At 37.4% G+C, this 23,007-nt stretch overlaps 1 protein-coding gene across 1 annotated transcript in view; it reads right to left on the bottom strand.

Annotated features, from left to right (window-relative positions):
• Positions 1-23,007, bottom strand: part of LOC149279415 (sorting nexin-7-like) — a 40,455-nt gene that overhangs the window by 6,790 nt on the left and 10,658 nt on the right. Inside the window, exons 2-7 of the mRNA XM_089501199.1 lie at positions 6,988-7,170; positions 5,483-5,593; positions 3,517-3,681; positions 2,020-2,218; positions 1,281-1,480; positions 653-739 (exon numbers count right to left, since the gene is read on the bottom strand). Coding sequence (XP_089357325.1) covers positions 653-739; positions 1,281-1,480; positions 2,020-2,218; positions 3,517-3,681; positions 5,483-5,593; positions 6,988-7,170 — 945 coding nt within the window. The remainder of the gene's footprint in view (positions 1-652; positions 740-1,280; positions 1,481-2,019; positions 2,219-3,516; positions 3,682-5,482; positions 5,594-6,987; positions 7,171-23,007) is intronic.

Here is a 23,007-nt window from a genome sequence, read left to right as displayed (position 1 = left end):
GAGTGCAAAGTTGTTAAGGGATCTTTAGCACAGGAGTTTGAATTACCATTAGTAAAACCACTAGTTTAACATGGCAATCCACACTAGATTTATCAGCAATGCTTCTCTGAAATAAACGTAACAGAGCTGTCTTAAGTGTCACATTGTAAGAAATAATTTTCATGCTTATTCTTTCCTATACATATACACACTTTCGGCCTCAATGCAACCTGAGTGCTAGGAACATGTGTTTTCATTCGCGTGACCTAACTGTTAGATGGTGTTCTTTGGAATGCCAGTGTATCATATGAATGGTCCAATAGGATTCATGAAATTCACATATTGCCCAGATATATTAAGAATTTATACCCTACCATTAAAACGAATGGTTAGAAGGGAAAGGTCTCTTTCTTTTCTTCTCCATCTGTTCAAGAATATAGAGTCTACAGCACCTAAAACCCACATATGTCTTCAATTAGTGCTGTATGTATACTATTCTAACAAATGAACCTATGTAAGAATATGTAGAAGCTGTGGTCTTGATTGGTCATGGAAAAGTTTAGATATTTAAGACAAACAAATATCTAGCATGATCCACCTTCTGGCACACATATTGTGAATAATACTAATTCATACCTTTTTAACCAACACGCACATTAAGTTCTATACTTACAGCCTCTCTGTCCACCTTTTTGTTGTTCAAAGCTTCCACTTTGGTATCAAGTTCTGCCTGAATTTGATCTCTACGTTTCAGTACCCCCTGAATAAAATTAGAGGTGATTACAAACAAAAAGGGCAATTTTTGTGTTAAAGATCATAAGGTCTTAAGTATTGTGAGTAGACCATTGCCATAAAACAAATGTCTAGAGTAGGCTAAGAGTAGGCTTCGTGCTGGGCTTCCAGGGATTCTTCCTTTAGGTAGAAGACAAGCTTAAAGCTTCTCTGCCTGCTCACACCAGTTCACCTCTGCACACTAGAAGTCTTAACAATGTATTCCATAGCCTCTACTCCCTATAGAGTTAGGGTGTATTACACAATAGGTAAAAGGTAAAAGTGCCAAAGCTCATCTTGTAAGCGTCCCTAAAGAAGTGGGTCTTAAGGGATTTTTTTGAAGGACCGAAGGCAGGGGGAAGAAGGATAGGCCGGAGGAGGGCATTCCATGATAGTAATGATAGAATGCCTGAAGTGACTATATTTAAAGTGATTGTACTACTTTTGATATCAATTTAGATTTTTTACAACTACAAAAGATAATGTCCTTCATTATAATTAGATGTAAGCATCTGTAAAATTGTACTTACAGAAAGGGTTTCACTGTATAGAACATATTCATGTATAATTGGTATGAGGTCTCCTGAGAGTTTAGAATTCAGAGTGTCAGTGGCCTTACAGCACCTATCAATACATCCAGCCACCCCTTTCAAGGGGTCTACAAGCTCTTCTTCAGACGCAGACCACAAAGTGTAGATAGGACCATATTCCTTCATTGCTTCATAATAATCTAGTTACAAATATATTAGAAAGTATTCGGTTATACAACGTTTAAAGAACATGTTTGAACATAAATCAGGAAGGGACATGAGTAACAAAGTGTACTTCATCTTCTAACCACTAGGTGGCATTGGTTGGTCTATAGACAATAGAATTCCAGTTTACTGATTTTTTTTAGAGCAAAAGAGTTTACATTTATACCTTTACAATTGCCTGATTTCACTACACATTATGAAGGGTAACCTTGCTTAGTTCTGTAGGGTATAGTTATACAGACAGTCTACTGCCACAGTCTCACTACTCATGCATATTACATTGCTAATGAGGTACAAATAAGCTTAGAGACAGAGAGTCATGCAAAATATTTAGAGAGTGATCCTTCTATGCATTTGGTTGGAAAAAAATTACAGTTACTCATAAAGTAACACTTAACACATTAAAGTGCATATGAAGTGTAACTAACTTGGAAAGATTTATTGAGTCATCTGACCTATGAAATGACCATTAATATATACAAAGCCATATTTTATAGATAAACACAAGGTATACCTTTCTCTTCTTTGTAAATTCTTTGGGTTATTTTATCTAATAAGTTTAGTTTTTGGCTAAAAACATCAACGTATTCCACTAATTCCGTAAACTCATCAGGGCGATTTTTAACACCCCTCACAGAAGAAGCCACAGCCTTGATGGTCTGCCCCATTCTGCTGAAAAGCCCAGGACCCTGTTTTTTGCACAACGTTAATTCCTAGTGAGGGAGAAAAACAAACATATCGTGATTACCGTAGCAGTTAATTCTGGCCAAAACACAATGTAGTAAAAGAGTATATAAAATATGGTAGTGGCGGTTCAAAGACACTTATTAGCAGCTGCAGTAAATGCGTTATGTTTTTTTTCAGAGTCATTTATAGAGTCCTTTAAAAGCACCTCTATGTTGCATTAACAGTAAGGGTAGTCCAACTTCATAATCTGAAGGACACAGCAAACATTATCTTCAAAGAAAACTAAAATATTCCAGATGGTGCCCAATTACTAATCCTTAGAACTGAATAACATAAAAAACAATGTTTTCCATTTTTGTGAAAAGTGCATTGAACTCTTCCTACTTTGAATAACAGTATGATTCCAATACAACGTTCGAGGGAATCATGGGACAATTGCATGAAGTGCATGTCATAGTTGAAAAATAAATATGAATAATTCAAACAAGCAAACTAAAACACACTTATGCCAACATGGATGCCAACATGGAATAATTATGTTATAAGGCATTTATCACTCCTTCTCTCATGTGCATATGCCATCCTTTATTTTGTTCATCAGTGTGTTGATATGTTGGTGGGTTTTTTTTGTTTTTTCCTCCACTGGATAGGAACCACTCATGCAAGTTAATCTTAGAAGAACATTTTAGTATATTATGGTGGCAAAAAATGGAGAAAAGCTACTAAGTTTCAATGTCTTAATCTCGGTCATGTTCATAATGGCAATATATTTTATTTTGCCCGTAGTGCTCAGTATAATGGAGGGCATTGGTTCACCTTTGACCCAACATAAACACACAAAATTGTTAACTAAAACATGAAATATTAAATAACAATCACGCAAGACACAGATGGTTTTCAGAGCTGGATTGAATCATTTGCTTGTTTTCTCAGATGTGACAGCTTCTGTTTGCAAGACAGTTAATAACAATTTCTCGTCTAAAATTCCATCGAAATATAAAAATGGCATCAATTCTAACAACCAAACAAGATGACAGATATATTTTAGTGCCTTTGCATATATTCTTAACACAAATGGGTCGGTTCACTAAAAATTTGAGTAGGCAGACTCAACTAAGGTTGCATGCCACTTATGAAACCAAATAGATACAAATTTGTAATTTTACCCAACTCTCCGCACTGGTATTTTAGTGAATAAATCCCAAAAATAATTCTAAAGATTTAAAGTTCGGGAAAAAAAGAGATCACTTATGCAAAATGAAACACCATGTATAACAAACACCAATTACAGACTTGGTCAAGCATTTCTGTAACTATTACTTACCCATGCTTGAGCAGTAAGGAAAATCTTGAAGTCATCATTAAATGTTAATGTTGGATGATCAGCAATCCTGTTCAGAAATTTATGCAAAGCTTTTCTGCGTGTTTCAATGAAGTCATCATTAAATCTTTCCACCATTCCTTTAACACTGAACTTTTCTGGTAATGGCTAAACAAAAAAAAATAATAATCGTAATAATAACAGTGCTTTTCACAAGTCTCATACAAGTTTCTGCTTAAATGTCTGAATATGTAGTTTTGTCCTGATGTTTTCTCAATCTGGTTTAAGATAAGAGCTGCCTTTCAATCCTATATAATGCTGATTGATTACAGATAAAATGAGGAACATACTACATTTGTTCACTTTTTGATAATCCTTTGATTTACAACAGAGCAGCACAGAACAGACAGGTTTATGCAGTTTTAGCAAAAGAGCGTGTAATTATGGATTAGTTTTTGATAATTTGAATATAATCTGCCAGTTTCATTTACCACATAGTAAATTACACAACGGTTCAAAAGATCACTTAGAAACTTTATAAAGAAAAGCATATTTCTCCATTTAAGTAAAAGCAGATCGATCAGAGATACAGTGTAGACGTTATTAATGTCGTAAATGACTATTGTAGCTGGAAACTGCTGATTTCTAATGGAATATCTTCTTAGGTGTACAGAAGCCCTTTATCAGTAACCATCAGTCCTGTATTGCAATGGCATATTCAAGTTTAAAAGGCAGATTGCTCATTAAAAAAAACCTTTTCCAATTTTGTACTAGCACAGCTACAAATTTCCTTCCTTTAAGTGACTCCAGTCTTGGAATGGTAGAATGGTAGTGTATGTTTATGTAATGTAGTTCCTTTAAAGAATATAAACAAAATCTCTAGAGAACATAATTATTGTAACAAAATATTCAACTCGTCTAGGGAGGGACATTTGTCGTAATACCAGTTTTGAGGATGCTTCCAATAATGCCTGAGGCTACTTCAGCATGGAACTAATTTCAAGAATCAATAGAAAGTGGAAGGACTTCCTGATGCCACAGAGATATTTTTGGACTATTGTGGCACTGAGCAAGCTGACAATATACACAATTACATGTCATGGATGGCCAGTAAGGGAAGCCCCCCATACTCCTTTTCACCACCTCCACCCCTTCCATTAATGCTTTTCCTGCCACAATACCATTAGTTTTTACGCCTTTGGAACAATTTCATGTTTTCACTGTATGCTATGATTAATGTTGCTTCTTTATATTTTCAATCCTTGACTGTTTCTGGTGTACGGTTTCTATTATTCAAACAAATGCTGTTCCAGTATATAGTTTGTGTTCTGCACTGTCACAGTTTGACTTTTCAATGAAGTGGAAAGAGAGTATTATAAATGCATATTAGTAACATGGGCAGTATTTCTTCTCCTGTTAGTGATAAATCAGTTATTCTTGATAATTCCCCAGCCTTATGATGATATTAAAAGGCAGCTTCAAATATGTTGTGCTTTTTTTTATTTTGTGAGAAATAATGCACTTAGGGCAATTCATTTGCTTTTGACATAGCAGTGCAAATGTAATACGCTTAGAGAACATCTGTAGTGTTTACTACTCTGATGGTTAAGTTACAAACTAGTCATATATTATAACCTTGTCCTCATAAATTAATTATAAAATACACAAGATGTGGTGAGCAGCCACATCTGCTCCAGTGATTAACCAAGCAGTACCAGGCCCTGCTCTCTCTGAGGTTAGAAATACAAGTGCAAAAATGGGGAAAAACCAAGGAAGTTAGGAAAAAGAGAGATCTGTTAAATCAAGGCAAAAAGAAGGAGAAACGGTCTGGACTAATAAAGGATTAGCCAAACATTTAAAAACACAGTTGTGCATTTTTTATAGCATTTAAAAAAAATATGGATCAATGGAAAGCCAAACAATGTCTACCTGCTGTCTTTATATGATCAAGTGAACAGGTAACACTTACAGGGATTATCAATGTAGGATGCGCATCTTCAAGTCTGCTTTTTAGCCATAAGAAATCCTGATATCGTCTCCGTACTTCAAATTCACTTGAATCAAATTCACTGCGAGTTGTCTAAAAATGCACATTGTATCCGTTTAAGAAATTCACAGGTTACAACTTTTTCATACAAGTTTTCTAAATGTCTTTGGAGTAATCATAGAGTAGAATGATTTTATGACAGCACATACCAGAAAATATGCTCACTATGACTTTTCACCTATTAGCAAAGCAGTATCTTTAGCAAATTAATAAAGGTTTCCTTGACAACAACATGCTTCTACATTTCCTTCCGCTCGAGCTGAACCATCGAGTAATGTAATCCTGGAATTCTAAAGTAACATTAATTCACATTTAAACTTGACTTATGTTGTAAAGTCTGTCACTTGAGCTGTCCGGGGAAATCTGTTAGAGTCAACAGTTTGGTATTTCCTTTACTTTTAATGGAGTTTTAGGACAAATCATTTAAGTGTGAGTCCAGCTTATTAAGTCAAGCTAGAGTCCTTTCTTGACCCAATCGGGAACTCCACTGCCACCTCGGAAGCATTTCTTTAAATACACAAGTTAACGGTCAGTAGGGATAGTCCTTCAACTGGCAGCTAGGTTTGCATTGGTTTACAGGCAACTTGCCCTGTTTCAACCAATGTAGTCAAGTTGGACTGGGCAAATCAACTCTTGCCAAGTCGACACAACTAAAATCTTTGTCAACAGATGCTTTTGAATGAGCTATGGAATTACCTATACCTTTTTGTATAGTATTTTTCTGTTCAGTGATCTCTTGAGGAACACCCAAAATAGAACGGTGAGGCCAGAAGTGGAACTCCTTGCTCCCTGGTATCTAGAGAGATACCAACTGGACCCCACTGACAAGGCCTATGAAGGTCAGAACATATGGTTGGGGTTGTTGGTTTCCTCATGCAGTGGAAACTTGCTTTGTATTTCAGTTCTGGACTGCTCTTATGACAGGATCAGACACGGGTGTTGAAGGAGATTTGTTCTCTGCAATGGCACAAGGTAGCTAAACTTTGAGATCCTCCTCAGGGGAGATGATGACATTTAGACTATACTAGATTAGGCCATGCAGTAGGGCATTAGATAGGCCATCTATTTGAATATAAGGTAAGAGTATATGATATGTACTGTCAGATTTATTTTTTTGTTTCCCAGATTTCTATGCTATTATTTGCTGTGCAGTATTTTTGTTATTATTCTGTGTATTTGTGCATATACAAACATTTATGTTTAGTATAATCACTTATAAAAGGGTTAGATTTATTTATTAACACATTAGACAACAGGACTTGAGTTGCTGACTAGGACTACACTGTAGTAAACCAATAAATACTATCCTCACATGAACTCCATTTATAGCTGTAAGTCACAAATATTTCAATTTGAACCAAAAACCTTTAGATATGGCATTTTGTATAGACAGATTTATAAACTGGGTACAGGCGACTGCTACTCACTTTTGTATCAATCCTGTATGTAATGAAGGTTTCAATTGCTGTAAAGTGGGTTTCTGGGTCATCGACTGTAATGAAAATATCCTTGATTTCTGGCTCTTCCTCAAACTTATACTGGCTTATCACGGATGACGGAGAAGCTAAAACCACAGGACTGAATGAATTTCCATTAGTCAATGTCGTATCCTATGGGTGTAGGAGATATTTTAATAGGTTGTTAGCATACATGGTGGCAATATGCCATTTCCTTCCTATCATTTTAAAAAACACAATTGACACTGACTGGCTGTAAGTATCAGTGAACTTGAACATACAAGACAATTACTCTTAAACGGAACAGGTATTTCGAAGACAATGTATGTATTTAAACATATTTTATTGTTATTTTAAGTGGATTCAAACCTATTCAGAAGTTCTGAACCATAATGACATGTATTATCCTCCAGATGGGTTCTATCATGCCCCAAAAGTGCCCCTGTTCAGATGGGATCGACCCATTGTGAAACCCAAATACCTCTCTGCCACGCCCTCTAATTCATGAGTGTATCTCAGTGTTCTGCGGCACCTGGAATACCAAGGAACGCCCCAGGACATGTTATACAGAGTTTCCCCTCTTCTTGCAGGGTGATTTAGATAATGGTCAGGGCTAGCCCAGCCTAGATCTGACACCAGCAAGTTGCATTGAGTTGTGGCAGTCCCATATAGCTTTCTGTAGGAGGGAAAGTAGTAGGGGATTGGGCATGGCCAAACCCTCTCCCTCTGCCCATTGAAATAAGAAACTAACCCAGAGACCTGGGGAAGCAGGACTGTACCTGGAGACTCTAGGTCAAACCTGCAGATATCCCAGATATAGTTATTGACAATTTAGCATATTGTCAATTTCAAGGTTATTATACATTTTCACTCTCCCCTATTTCAATAACGTAGCAGAATCCGCGAATGCAATATAATTAAAATGTAAAATCCAACCTGGGCAGACATTTTGGAAAGGATCTGGAACCAGTGCCACAACGCTCAGGTTAGTATCATATATATATATATATATATATATAGACACACACACATGCATATCTATCTATCTATCTAGTAGGTCTTAAACAGGTCTAGTAGGTCTTAAAGCGGATCAAAGCACATCCCCTTTACAATGCATCTAACAAAAAATGTTCCTTTGGCCCCTTGGAGGGATATTCCGTAAGCATACATAACACTTCATATTATTGGAATAATCCTTTACTGATTAAAAGTAAATTAGCATAGGGAGAACAAAAATAATGCATCAGTCATTGTATCACCAGTACAATTTACTTTATAACTACTGCACGCGAATACTCTAATGGGGAAAATTTACTATTAGAATAAATACAATATCACAATCTTTCTTTTGCATTAAACTGATTGCAGGACAAATGAGTGTCTGATTACACTGACACCTTGTGACCATTTCTATGTAAGACATCAAATATAAATGACCCTTTTATGTATAGATAAAATGTACCGTATTTGCTCGATTATAAGATGACCCCCCAAAATCTGAATATTAATTTAGTAAAAAAAGAAGCCTGAATATAAGACGACCCTATAGGAAAAAAGTTTTACCAGTAAATGTTAATTCATGTAAACTATGTAAACTATTTTTTAAATAAAAGCTATGGTTGAGAAAAATATTTTGTTTTTAATTCCTTTTACTGGTATTTTCCAACCTGCCCCCCAGTTATGCACATCTGCTTGTCACTCCCCATAAATGCCTTAAACCCCCTATATGCCACTGTGCCCCATGATATGCCTTTTAACCCTCTAAATGCCACTGTGCCCCATGATATGCCTTTTAACCCTCTATATGCCACTGTGCCCCATGATATGCCTTTTGACCCCCTATGTGCCACTCTGCCTCCAGAAATGCCTTATACCTCTATATGCCACTCTGGCATTTAGGGGGTTAAAAGGCATATTATGGGGCAGAGTGGCATATAGGGAGGTATAAGGCATTTCTGTAGGCAGAGTGGTGTATAGAGGGTTAAAAATAGAGGGTTAAAAGGCATTTATGGAGGCAGAGTGGCATTAAGGGGGTTAAAAAGCATATCATAGAGCACTCTGCCTACAGAAATGCCTTATGCCCCCCATTTACCCCCTCCAACGCGATTTGCGTAGACAACTTCCGCTGCAGCCGGAAGGAGATGCGGTTAGAAGCGGGGGTTGTCTGCGTCCATCGCGCAGACCTTCCCCGGCTGTCAGAGACAAGTCCCCGGTGAGGGGAACTCTGATCTCTGACAGCCGGGAAAGGTCTGCGCGATGGATGCAGACAACCCCCGCTGCTAACCGCACCTCCTCCCGGCTGCAGCGGAAGTTGTCTACGCGAATCGCGTAGACGTCTACACGCTGCCCCGGCAACACACCGGGGACTCAGAAGCACCGGTGAGTTGGGGGGGGGTTAGACAGGAGGATCCAGGTCCCCTGTAGTGCTGCAGGGGATCTGGATCTTAGTCTCATAGTCAGACCTATTTGAGGTCTGATTATTAGGCGACCCTGATTATAAGACGAGGGGTATTTTTCAGGCTGTAAAAATAACTTGCTTTAATTAGAAGTCTAATAAGTAGTTTGTTTTAAAGTTTACTGATAGCCTCCCTCTCCATATGGTTTAAGAATTCTTTGCTGAGTAACTCATTAAGCAGAATTTGTCTTTACATTCTTTACATAGTGTTAGCATATTTTATGTTCCATATGTAACATAAGGTTTCAAATACAAGATGTTACTTTGCCAAACTCATCTTTCATTTTTTCCCATTTTCTACAGTAAATGAGGAATAATAAATTAAATTTAGGTTGTTTAAAAGAATTTTGATACGTTGGTTTTCCAAAAAGCTACATAATCATTATTCTAAACATACAAACAGGTATTAATTATACAATTATAACAATTAGAATTTGGAATAATTTATTACTTTGTTTAGTGATTCAAAAGTTGAACTTTTTAATTACGTTTATATCAAGAATAATAAATTATATTTGGAATGCTCGGCTGTGACACTAAGGGTATACTAATCAGTGAGCTTTGGGTGATTGAGGTGAAGTGAATATACTAATCTCTACGACTCCATTATATGCAACATGAAGCTGTTAAATTGTTTAAAGATACACTTATTTGATTAACACACATTTAAACCAGTCATAATCTCAATCATGACATACTGAGGTTGCAGAAAAAACCCTCAGCGTTCCCAGGCAGTGCAAGGCAAACTGCCTTGGGCGGCATATTTCAGGGGGGGGGGCGGCAAAAAACGCCCATCGAACGCCCCCTGCAAGTGTTCCAGCTAATGGTGCTCACCCGTGCCATTTCTTGTGGGAGGCGCCGCAGGATCCGATTGAAACTCACTGCGTCCACACTGCTCAGCAACTCATCTAACAGTAAGTATAAAACTAATATTTGGGCTGCTGAAAGTTAGAGGATGTGGGGGTTGACTTAGAGGCAGTTATGGTTAATGGGGTGTTTAGGGTTAATTTAGGGGCAGTTATGGTTAGGGGTGGGTCAATTTTTTTAGATTAGGGGGGTGCCCAAGTTTAGTCTTGCCTATAGCAGCACAAAACCAAATTACACCACTGTTCCCAGGCATGATTATATGTCACCATCAGTGGCTAACCAGAAGATTACATTTGTAGACTACAGCAAACATTCAAATGCATTGACGAGAATACCTATTCAAATACATATATATTTCCATCAATGCATTAGCTAGCAATGTGACACGTCTGTAGATGACTTTCCTCCTGTCATTAGTGCATGGTTGTCAGTTGTTTACAATTTAAGAGCCTTTCACGTTCAATGTCATGTTAAGACTAAGGCTGGCCACAGATATCCCATATGTCACCTGCACTCCAAAAAACATAAAGAACCATCCGTGCAGAACTGTCGCTAATTATCATAAATGTCTTTTAATATTTTTAGACCAAAAGGCAATAGCACGTTAAGAAAAGTCTCAAAACTACTAAATGGCATGTTACTATGGTTACAGCTGAGAAAATCTTTAACCAATTCTTCTAAAACTTAAATGTATAGCTCTACCTAATTAAAGCTTCACTCTGGAACATAGCTGTCAAACTCTTTTATTGTGCTGTGGTATAAGACAGCGGGCCTATCCATCATGGCCAAGTGAGTCAGATTATGAAAGTTACGACAGAAGTGCATATGCATAAAACTTTGTTAGGTACATGGTTATTATGTAATCCTGCGGGGACTGTATTGCTTCCGACCTTACAAAAGGAGGTCCCAGAATGTGGCAAAAGCTTTTCTATTATATTCAATGCGGTATTATATTCTAAAATAATTAGTAACGTGAAATCTTCATCAATGGACCTACACTCTCATGCTATAATTTTCAAAAAGAAAAAGTTGCCAATATAAGAGATTTGAAATTAAATACTTGTGCGGAATAAATGCTATGTTATGTGACTGCAAAAAGATGAATGCAAAAGTGTGTGTGGCGGCATTGGTCCAAAAAAGTAAGTCATTTTAAATAGGCAATGTTCTGATAAACTTCCTAACACTATATAAAAACACACACACACACATATATATATATATATATATATATATATATATATATATATATATATATATATATATATATATATATATATATACAAAGTAAGCTTGACATCATCAAGATTTTTTTACTAACATCACATTAAAAATGAGTTTTCACAAATATTGTTTTATTTTTTTTTAAAAGGTTCTAGTTTTTGCATGATAAAGTTTTTTTTAGACAACCAAATATAAGTAATTAGTATGTTTTCTAGCTCTGTTATGTTAGCCCAGTCTGCTAGACAAACACTCTGCCTCCATACTGAATTTTGGGTAAACAATAGAATGGCTCAGTTTTAATCTCCCAGACAATGACTAATGAGTCTATGGCAGAACAGACTTTATTAGCATCAACAATCAACCAATTGGTTGATGCCACAGGAGGCCCCTGCAGGTGACCAATAAAGTAATTTGCACGGCCGTTTAACTCCTGAAGGCGAACCTACAGATTTCCGCTCCCGTTAACCCCTGCGATGCTGCGTAGATAAGGTAGGCTAGATGGGGAAGGTTAAATTAGTAAACAAAGACGAACACGGAGATTCTTCATGTTGTATGTCTTTGTATGCATTTTGCCACTGTGTTCGTATGTTTGGTATTTGGGCTGAACAACGAAAACGCACCCTTCGTGTTCATTTTCATGTTCGCCCGAAAACGAATGCACAAGTCTAGGTTTTATGAATGCTAAACTACATTACAATATACAGTTCTCTATTTAATGATCAAATAAAAAGTTTGTTTTTTATAGGCACCTCTCCTTTGTACTTATTTGTATATGTACTAAGTATCTCTACGCAGTTACACAAAATGATAACAAATGATAAATTATAATTAGTGATCATTTTATAAATCATTACATTATCATTGGATATAATTATCTTCACCCTGAACATGAGCAAGGAAATAAACAGGGACCAAAATATTAAAACTGGACTAAAATTGGGCATTTTACAGGGTTATGTATCCAGTATGGATTTTAGAGATATTCTAAATACACTCTTGTCTGTGTATTTTGCATAATGTAGGTAACATTATTGCTAAGAGCTTGTAAGAAGGATTTATAATGCACAAGATGTCCAAAGTGATGATTCAGAGAGATGAGGCCATATAACATACAGAAGAAATACACTAAAAAAAATCCACAACACTGAATTCTCTTCCTGCCACTTAGGAGCTGACAGCTACATTTTGAGGGCCATATTCACCATAATAATCACATGTCATGTCATTCCTGCGATATTTAGAATGAATATGTTCTGCCTGACATTTTTGTCAAAAAATTATAGTAGTGCACCACTGCCCCCTTCTGGCTATCTGTGAAAAAACACTTACTACAATGAAACTAAAAAGTTTGCAGCGTAATACATTTTAACCTTTTATGACCAATTACTGACTTGTTATTATAAGAGCATATAACTTACATCGTAATTTCCTATGAGACCCACATTTATTGCTCAGTTTATTATCATTCACATTTCTAACCTCAAGCTGACATGTCGTATGAACGAAAAACACTGTATGATACAAAAAGTCATTTGTTCAATTTAGCTTTTGAAACAATTGTGTAACATAATTACACTGCATGTAGAACAAAGGTGGCAGCATACACCTGATATCTTCTTCCAGATAAGCCGTATTTTGCTCAAAACACCTTGTATATTGTCATTATTACCACTTAATAGGAGTTATTAACAGCAGATTAGGGCCCGTTTTAAAGTGCACACTTCTGTATCAAGAAACCTTGGTGGCCTCTTGCGACTGGGGCTCTCCCTGTGATGCAGGGGCCTGTGCTTCGCCCCTGCACATCAAGCAGCCAAGAAGAAAAGGATTGTTAAAATATCTTACAAAAATCTCCACTGTTGTAGGAAACCTTAACATGACATAAATAACATTTTATGTTTGTGTTGATAATATAGATTTTGGATAAATTATCCATTTTAGCTGATAGTAAGCAGATCTTCCTCACACTATTCCTGTCTGAACTTCTGGCCAAGAAACAGGAATTAGTGGGTATCAGGGAGGCTTAACAACCTTTGTGTCTTGGTATTTTAAGTTTGGCACAAGACAACTCCTTTGAAACTGCTAAAGTCAGACACATTGAGCTTAGAAAAACACATTCTCATACAGATGTAGTCTACCAACAGCTAGAAGTAGATCTTTTAAACTCCTGTTCTGAGTCTTCCAGAATCATTGGCTAAAATAGACCTGGTGCTGCGTAGGTGTCACAGAAAATATAGAATTTGACAGCAAATAGGAACAATTCCGTACAATCCAGTTTGCCCATTAAATCAGTCCTTGGCCTTGTTTTAGATTTAACATAGCTTTATACCTATCTCATACATGTTTAAATTCCCTCACTGTTTTAGTCTCTATCACATCTGCTGGAAGGTTGTAACATTTATCTACCATACTTTATAAGCCTGTAAGTCTCTGACCCTCTAGCTTTAGATGATGGCATCTTCTAACATTTCTCTTCCTTTAACCCCTTCGTGACAAAGGCTGATTTTACTTTTTGTACCCTTCGTGACAATGGCCGTTTTAAAATTTCTGCGCTGCTCGTGTTTATCTGTAATTTTCTTCTTTCCCGTTTACTGAACCCACACACATTAGATATTGTTTTTTTCAGGACAAGAAGGGCTTTCTTTAGATGACATTGTTTTGATTGTATCATATTATTTACTATTAAAAAAAGTATAAAATATGGTGAAAAATTTAGAAAAAAATGACTGTTTCTAACTTTTAGTTGAAAAATCTTTTACTCATCTATAAAAGGTAATGAAAAAACCTGCTAAATAGATTCTACTATTTGTCCTGAGTTTAGAAATACCCAATACCCAAGGTTCTGGTATATGTCACTATCATAAAACACCCCAATATGTGTTCGGCAACATCTCCTGAGTACAACGATACCTCACATGAATGATTTTGCCTGGCTGTTTGGGGGCAAAAGGGCCACATTTGGGGCATGCGCATTTTTCAATGTTGAACTTTGGCATTTGGGGATCCACTGCCCATGCCTTATTTGCTACATCTTTGAGCCGGGCCATTTCAGTGTGCCCAATAAAGCCATATATTTTTGAAAACTAGACACCCCAGGGTATTTCAAATGCTAGTATTTTAACTCTTTCCATGCACCATATCTACCACCAGCCTTTGTCAAACTTTGTGGTAGTCATTTTTTTGCATTTGTTTTTCCACACACATTTTACTTCAGGTATGAATTAAAAGGTTCTGGTATATGTCACTATCATAAAACACCCCAATATGTGTTCGGCAACATCTCCTGAGTACAGCGATACCTCACATGAATGATTTTGCCTGGCTGTTTGGGGGCAAAAGGGCCACATTTGGGACATGCGCATTTTTCAATGTTGAACTTTGGCATTTGGGGATCCACTGCCCATGCCCTATTTGGTACATATTTGAGCCAGGCCATTTCAGTGTGGCCAATAAAGCCATATATTTTTGAAAACTAGACACCCCAGGGTATTTTAAATGCTGGTATTTTAACTCTTTGCATGCACACATTTTACCACCAGAATTTTTTCTAAGTTTGCAGTAGTATTTTTTTGTGTGTATTTTTCCCCCACACACCTACTTTATGTATGAATTTACAGCTCCTGGTTTATGGCGCTGTCACATGACACCCCAATATGTGTTCAGCAACATCTCCTGAGTGCAGTGATACCCCACATGCATGGGTTTGTCTTTTTTGGGGGGAACTAAAAGGCCACATTTGGTACGTGTGCATTTTTCTAATTGGAAATTAGATGTGTGGCCATCCTTCCCCCCGTGTTATTTGGGACATTGTTGAACCCGGCCAATTCAATTTACCCCATCAAATCATACATTTTTTAAAAGTAGAAACCCCATGGGCCTTTAATATGCCAGTATTTTAACTCTTTCCATGCGAGAATTGTTTTAAGCTAATGTGCTAATTTTAGGACTTGCTCACAAAAATATATTTTTTATATATATATTTTATTTTTTTTGCCTTTTTTTTTAAAAAAAAAGTACATTTTTTTTTCAACTTGAAGGTTCCCCTGATAGTGACATCAGTGGGAAATTATTTTTATATTTTACTGTTTTTTTTACTATTTTTCACACTGTGATTAGAAAGCTGGGCTCCATTGACTTGCATGGTTGAATGCAGTACCTGTATTCAACCTGTAAGTGGAGCCAGAGTTCTCTAGAGGGTCAGGAGACCGTCTAGCAAACTTTTTCACCTTTATTGTTTTTTTTCCCGGGCCGTCGCCATCTTGCACATGGCGAAGATCACCGGCAGCTGCGGCTGTGACCGCTCTCCGGAGCGGTCACAGTCCATCCAGAGGTAAGTGTTTGGTGTCGCTGGATGCCTCCTGATCGAGGCATTCCAGCGACACCATTTAAGTTTAGGAGGTGATCGTTGATCGCCTCCTAAACGCTTTTAAAAGGGGCGTCCCCCGCCATACATTGTTGATGCCCCGGGGAGGGGCCAGACATGGCCCCTGGTGCCGATCGTGGTGTTGCTGAATGCCTCGAGGTCGAGGCATTACAGCAACGCCGTTTGGGTGCAGAAAGCGAACGTAGATCGCTTTCTGCACCCGTTTAAAGGCGTGCCGGTTCTGGCACGTCATTTGTCATAATCGACTTGTTTTTCCGTGCCGTGCCAGAACCGGCAATTGTCATTAAGGGGTTAAAATACAATTTTCTATTCTACTTTGTTAAACCCCTTTATGTATTTACATTATTTTATCTCTTCTCTCCCTCAAGCTATACATATCGAGCTTTGTACATTGTAGTTAACGTTTGCGGTACAGCTAACTAACCACCAAGCACTGCTTTTCAAACTGTTCCTGTGTGTAATTAACCCCAGATGCTGAATTGCACAACTTCCGGGTATGAGCGTGTGCGTGTGCGGTTTACCTCTTCAATGATGGAGTGGTATGTCTGTGTATTTAACCTCTCCACTACTGTAGTACAAAACTTTCATGTGTGTAGTTTACCTCTTCAACCCTGAAGTGCAAAACTTCTGTGTCTGAAGCTAACATGTCAGTATTTGTATTTAACCTCTTGAATGCTGAAGTTCAACCCTTTTTAATGTGATGGCATAATGTAAAAAATGTGGCAAATTGATGGGTTGGTGATGGCTGCTTTGTTGGGGCCATTTAGTTTGGCAATCCTAATCCAAACTACAATTGGCTCATATTGACACAGACAGTTTACTTTTCTTATTTTTTTTATATCTTCCTGTAGTTAAAGTACTGCTAGTAGATACCATGTGTTTAGAAAAATTATAAACTCTCATAGTGTATTTGGGTTTAAATAAGATAAAATGTTTTAGAAAATTGGAGCAATGTCCCATACAATACAACATTGTTAAGGCTCAAGAGCTGTTAAAGATTTGAAGACAAATCACTCCAGAGTTCAGTGAAACAGAAGGCCTTTTCATAAACCAAGCACAATGAATAGATGGGGGGGGGTTGGTGGAAACACAAACAACATAATGTTTCTGGGCTATAACGCCAGATACTACTGTAACCTAATTTATACAATACGCTAAGTCACTCACAAGATGCACGTATCTTATGTTTACATAAAATCTATGATTAAAGAATAAGGTAATGGTCTAATGGAAATAACTGAGGAGGGGGGTACACGATTATGTTTCACACTCACAGGTACTCTCAAAGGCGCAGTTGAAAAAAAAAATACTTGGTGAAGGTTGAAAACCTTGTTTACTTCACTGCACCTGCATTGTAAGCTTTGGATAGATACCAGATATATGCCTACCAACAGAAACGGTTTCAAGGTGGACTTCTGGATTTTTGTGCACCCAGGCATACATGCCCACATAATGGGATCGTGCATGCCATGGACATTAAGGTGGGGGCAACATGGCAATTGCCCCACCTTGTACATAAGGAACAATGCTGCAATAAAGAGGTAAGTCCTAAACTTACCCTCTTATTTTCCTAATTTCCAGAAGGAGACGGGGTTCACCAGGGTCACATACCGGCAACCGCAAAGCTAGCTGCAGTGAATACGAGCTGAGGCTTTATACAGGGTACATTGCATGATGGTGTGTGTGTCTGGCTGTATCAGTGTGTGTGCCTGTGTGTTAGTGTGAGCACATGAGTGTGTTAGTGTCTGGTTGTGTAGATGTTTGTGTGCCTGTGTGTTAATGTGAGTGTTTGGGTTGTGTGCATTAATGCGAGTGTCCCTTCCAAGATCAAGCTCTGGATCTACCACCAGTCCATCACAAAACTCCAGGTGCATTCCTCTCTTGCATTATATAAATTGTCTGACAACAAGAAACGCTTATTTAAAAAACATTATCAGTACAGAAACTCAAAGCCCATACTATTATAATGGGTTTATTTATAGCACACTGATGGAATGCAGTGTCTGCAATGAGGAGGAACAAGGCCATCTTGTAAAATTATCGGATTACACTTACCGGAACAGGGGACACTTTTATGGGTTTACAATTGGAAACACACAAAAAGAAAGGCTTTTTATATTGAGATATACATTATCATATAGATCCGCCAGATCTATATTGTATGTACTGTATATAACAGCTCATTTTACATGTCTGCCAAAGTCCTATTGAAAAAATCCCTTCCTTTCCTGTCACATCAACTACAGAAGCAAACTTTGGCACAGCAAGGATTGGAGATTCCAGAGCAAAGTCCACGTAATGGCAAAGGAATCAGATATCCTGTCCCCAGGCAGTCCAGCCCCAAACATATTGCAAACTGAGACACCAGTACTGAATGTTAACATAATAGAAAGGAAACAAAAGATGAAGCAATACAATAAGTGTAACTTTTGTAAATAAGGATAGTTTTAAAGTATTTTGAAAAGTTTGATCTCTTGGGGTCCACCCCAAATGTAAAGGTTAGTCCAGGTATAGCGTTTACCTCTATATACTAGAGAGGTCTATGTCTGGACTAACTTTTAATACACCAAATTATTTTATAGTTATTATGTTGTGATTAATACTGAGTAAAGAAAGCCTGCTATAGCCATCAATTAAAAGTAGAGTACGATAGATAAGGTTCACTTTCATCGATTTATAATAAAGAGCTGCATTGTCCAGTGACATATTCTAGCCAAGGGCGACAGTCCCCCTCCTACCCCCTCCTACCAAAGCGGGGGGAATCAGTCTCTTGGTCATAAGGCCTCCAGTATCCCACTGCTCGATGGGCCGGTTACAGGGGAGATGTTTGATCTCCTCAACTGGCCCACTTACACTATGCACACTATAACACACTATTTACACTATAGTCTGGATTAGACATGGAGCGCAGGGATATGACGTCATGTCCAGGCGCTCTGTGTCTTAAAGACACGGCATGCCGTTTAAGGCAGTACAGACTATGTCGGGCCTAGGACAGCACAGAAGCTAAATTCATTGCTTGTACTGTTTTTATGACATTACAGTGGATGTATAACTAGTTCTAGCACATGGAAAGCACAATACACAACTGAATGTTTGCGTATAGCACGAGATAAGAGGCTAAGCTGAGCCCTTGTGTCATGGATGTATAATCACAATGTCAGCACTTCTTCCCCTGAGCTGGACTCATATGCCCGGCAAAAAAGCTGAATGCTATTCGGATTCTTGCCAAAGCAACAGAGCATGCTTAATATTATGAGTGTAAAAGGCATGCCAGCACACTCAGCTGGGATGGCTTTATAACAAATAAACATACAAATAAAAGAATGATTCCTAACTTCCCAAATTGCCATCGATAACACATTGGCACACATTGGCACACAGTTCCTCTACTTTCTCAGAATTAGTTTTCTGTTTTCGCCAAGTGTTTCTTAAAACATTAATTCTGCAATACTAAGTGAAATGCGTCATCAAAAAGTGCAAAACATAAAAACAAGTGCAAGCACGCCGTATTTGTTCAATAATATTTTGCAATGAGGTCATTTAATATATTAACCCATATATGCCACATAGAGAAACCAATGATTTCCTGTGGAAACTCAGCGTAAAGCATTTTTTTTTAAATAATATTAAATAGAAGTGCACAGTTATATATAAGCATATAAACTATAACAGATCCTCTCAAATCTATCTAAAAAAAAGTTTTACCTCTTAGAAAGCAATTCATTAAAAAATGCAAAGTTAACCCAATAAATAACAGAGATCCAGAGGCCACTGGTCACTCCTCCTGGCACTTAGACTATTAGTGTTAAATATTTACTAGGCATAATTATTTCCTGCACAGAAATGCGATGCAGTGATCCAGAAACATGTAGCTTAACCAACAAAGTTACCAGCTCACTGCAGTTGTTTGATATATATATATATATATATATATATATATATATATATATATATATATGTATTTGAGTTGCACATACTATTTGACAGATTATATTTCCCAGATAAACCTGCCAAACAAGCTAGGGCCCTATAATAGGTTTCTGTAATGTAAGGAAGTATTACTTTACAGAGAGGGTGGTAGATAAGTAGAATAACCCCCCTCCCAGCAGAAGGGGTAGAGGCTAATACATTGAGGGCATTTAAACATGTATAACGTAGGCATGTGGATATCCTGGACCGAAGACAAGACCAAGGGCCAGTTCAGGTTTGAGTCTTTACAGCAGAAATAATATTATTAATTATTAATAAGTATTAATTAATGTACAGCTACAGATTGTTGCTTTACTTTTACTGTTGGGAAACACCCTGCAAGCCCTTATCACGGCAACACTGTTAATTACTTGGTGTACTTTGTACGCTATACAGTAACTATGCGCTGTGATAAAATGTATCTACTACTGGTGAGTGAAACAAGAACTCCTACATTATACATTCCATAACTATACATTGTTATGCATAGAAAAACAACATGATTCTGGAGAAATCTTTTAGAAAGTGGGTTTATCACCATAGCAACCATTGAAATGGACCAATCAGCAAGAACATTCCATCGGTTTGACAAAAACGAACTTTTTTTAAATTATATAATACCCTAAAAGTTAGTACCTCAGAGGTCCGGACGGCAGAAAGCATCTTGGAATGGCGTGTCTTCGCAACAGGAAGATGTTTGTGCCAGTGTTATGTCTGAGAAGTTCTGTCGGAGCGAATCAGAAGAAGAGCCGAGCTTAGTGAGGACCTCAACTGGTTGGAAGATTGTATCTGTGCCTCCCCTGGGCTGTCTGAAGAGGCTCAGTGTGTTCAATTAGCCATTGAAGTAGCAGATATACAGGAGGTGGTGCCGAAGGAACTGGAAAAAACTATTGAACACAGAAAAAAAGAAACAGAGAAGACCTTTCTTACTATCCCCATGCGGGAAAAGAAAAGGAGCAGCTTCAGGGGTTAAGACAACCGAAGCTGTCCCAGAAGTCATAATAGCGGAGCTGCTACTTACTCAGCTAGCAGGGCTGCAGATGTGAGACGTTTGTACGAAGAGGTAACCACAGGGCTGACAGGCACAGAGGGCGAGTCTGTGCTGGGATCACATTTAAATAAATTGGGGGAAGTGCTTTAGCTGTTAACAATGCCTTCTATATGAAAGGTATAGCTTGGGGAGAGGGGAGATGTGATAGAAACATTTAAATACTTAAAAGGGATTTAACAAAGTACAGGAAGGAAGTTTATTTCAGAGTAAAAATGTTTAACAAAAAAACAAGAGGTCATAGTCTAAAAGTTTGCATGTAATGCAAGGATTTAATTTTTTTTACTGAGAGGGTGATATAATTATATATATATATATATATATATATATATATATATATATATATATATATATATATACACACACATTTCCTTAATTTTCACCATTCTACCCACTACTGTCCAGTGTTAAAAAGAGGGGACAGCTCTCTCCCAGCTTTACCAAGAGGGTGGTAAATAAATAGCCTCCCATCAGACGAGGGAACACAGTGAGAGAATTCATGCATGGGATAAGCATGAAGCTGTCCTGAATCTAAGACAACGCGAGGACCGATTAAGATCTGAGTCTTTACATCAGGTAACATAGTGAAGATTAAACTTTATCGAGTCTTCTCTTAAAGATTGTTGAGCAGAGGAGCGAGGAGTAAAACTGGCTCACACAAAGTAGGTTCATTTGAATTAATGGAACACAAACAACAGGTATTATTTTGCCCCAACAATTTATGCAGTGCTTGTTATAATACATACTGTACATTTAAAGAGTATAACAAAACAAACCTAAACCAAACCTATACATTAGGTAAAGAGGGCCCTGTTTCCTAAAATGAGGAAAACAAGTGTTTTATAATTGCTTACAATCTATTATGGTGTAATTGGAAAAGTATGTAGAATATTGTTCTATATGTTAGCATCTTGAGATACCATTAGAGGCATACTGAAGTTTTGGAGGCATGGCCTGGCATACACATGGGGAGATGAAAGATGTCTGATCGTGGCTAAATGTAACGCTGCTTCAAAGGGCTTCTACTTTTAGTTATTAAGAAAATCTATACATTCAGTTGGTAACACATTAAGGAAAGGTTACTGCTGGGGTTTTAATGAGCTGTCGTATAAATGGAAGGAGAACTGCATATACAGGCAGGGATGCTCTATTTGTTCAGCAGCTCACCCCTCCTTAATTGTTTTAGAATGGGAGGAAGAGGTGGCCAAAGTACAGCAAGAGAGTTTATTTACAAAGCCAGGGACACCAGGGAGAATCCAAAGAATGCCACAGTGCCTTAAAGGCTATCGGAACAGACTGAAAGCAGCTCTGATTAAGAATCAGTTTCAAAAGGATTTAGCCTTCTAGCATTTTATTCAAGTATCTTCTTGATGGGAGGGGGGATAGAGAACATGAGAATTTGTAAATACATTTCCTAAAGTGTCAGACTAAAAAATAAGTAAAGAATTATTATTTATATATTTTTTTAACATTTTTGTCACTGAGTATACTTCTAGAAATGAAAAGTTTGTATCAGTTGTAACATGTATTTGTTATTATCTTTAAACTTTATTGTTGCAACTCTATAGGTATAAAATAAGGGATGGTGTTAGTGTTGCCTCCTATAAAGGTGGACAGATTTGAAGTTTAATTAAAGTTGGGTGCTCTGGTTAGTAAGGCGGACCACTTGTGTGAGGTCTTATCCCGAGGGATATGAAATATAATGGCATATTTATGGTTGCTGTAAAATATTTCATGTTTTTTAATGATTTAAAATGATAACCCCCCACAATGTAATCAAAACCTTAATAAAGCTACAGTCCACTTTCCACTATACTAGAAGTGTTATGTTGTTATGTGTTACATTTTTATTTAGTATGCATGATGTGTAACCCATGTGAAGTAAAGCAAGATATCTTAAAGTTTAGGAACTCTTATCCATATGCACCCACAGCTTAAGGTTTTTAGCTATAGTCTTAGAAATGCCACACTCAAGCTCCCCAGTGTCCAGAAGAATAGGCACATACCCAAGGGAACCAAACAGTATAACAGAAGATTTAATAAAAA

The sequence above is a fragment of the Sceloporus occidentalis genome, unplaced genomic scaffold, assembly GCF_023333645.1.
Source record: "Sceloporus occidentalis isolate IW3139 unplaced genomic scaffold, rSceOcc1.0.p SCAF_166, whole genome shotgun sequence".
Classification (NCBI taxonomy): domain Eukaryota; kingdom Metazoa; phylum Chordata; class Lepidosauria; order Squamata; family Phrynosomatidae; genus Sceloporus; species Sceloporus occidentalis.
The sequence above is the reverse complement of the archived record's forward strand: the minus strand, read 5'-3'. Positions and strand labels throughout refer to the sequence as shown.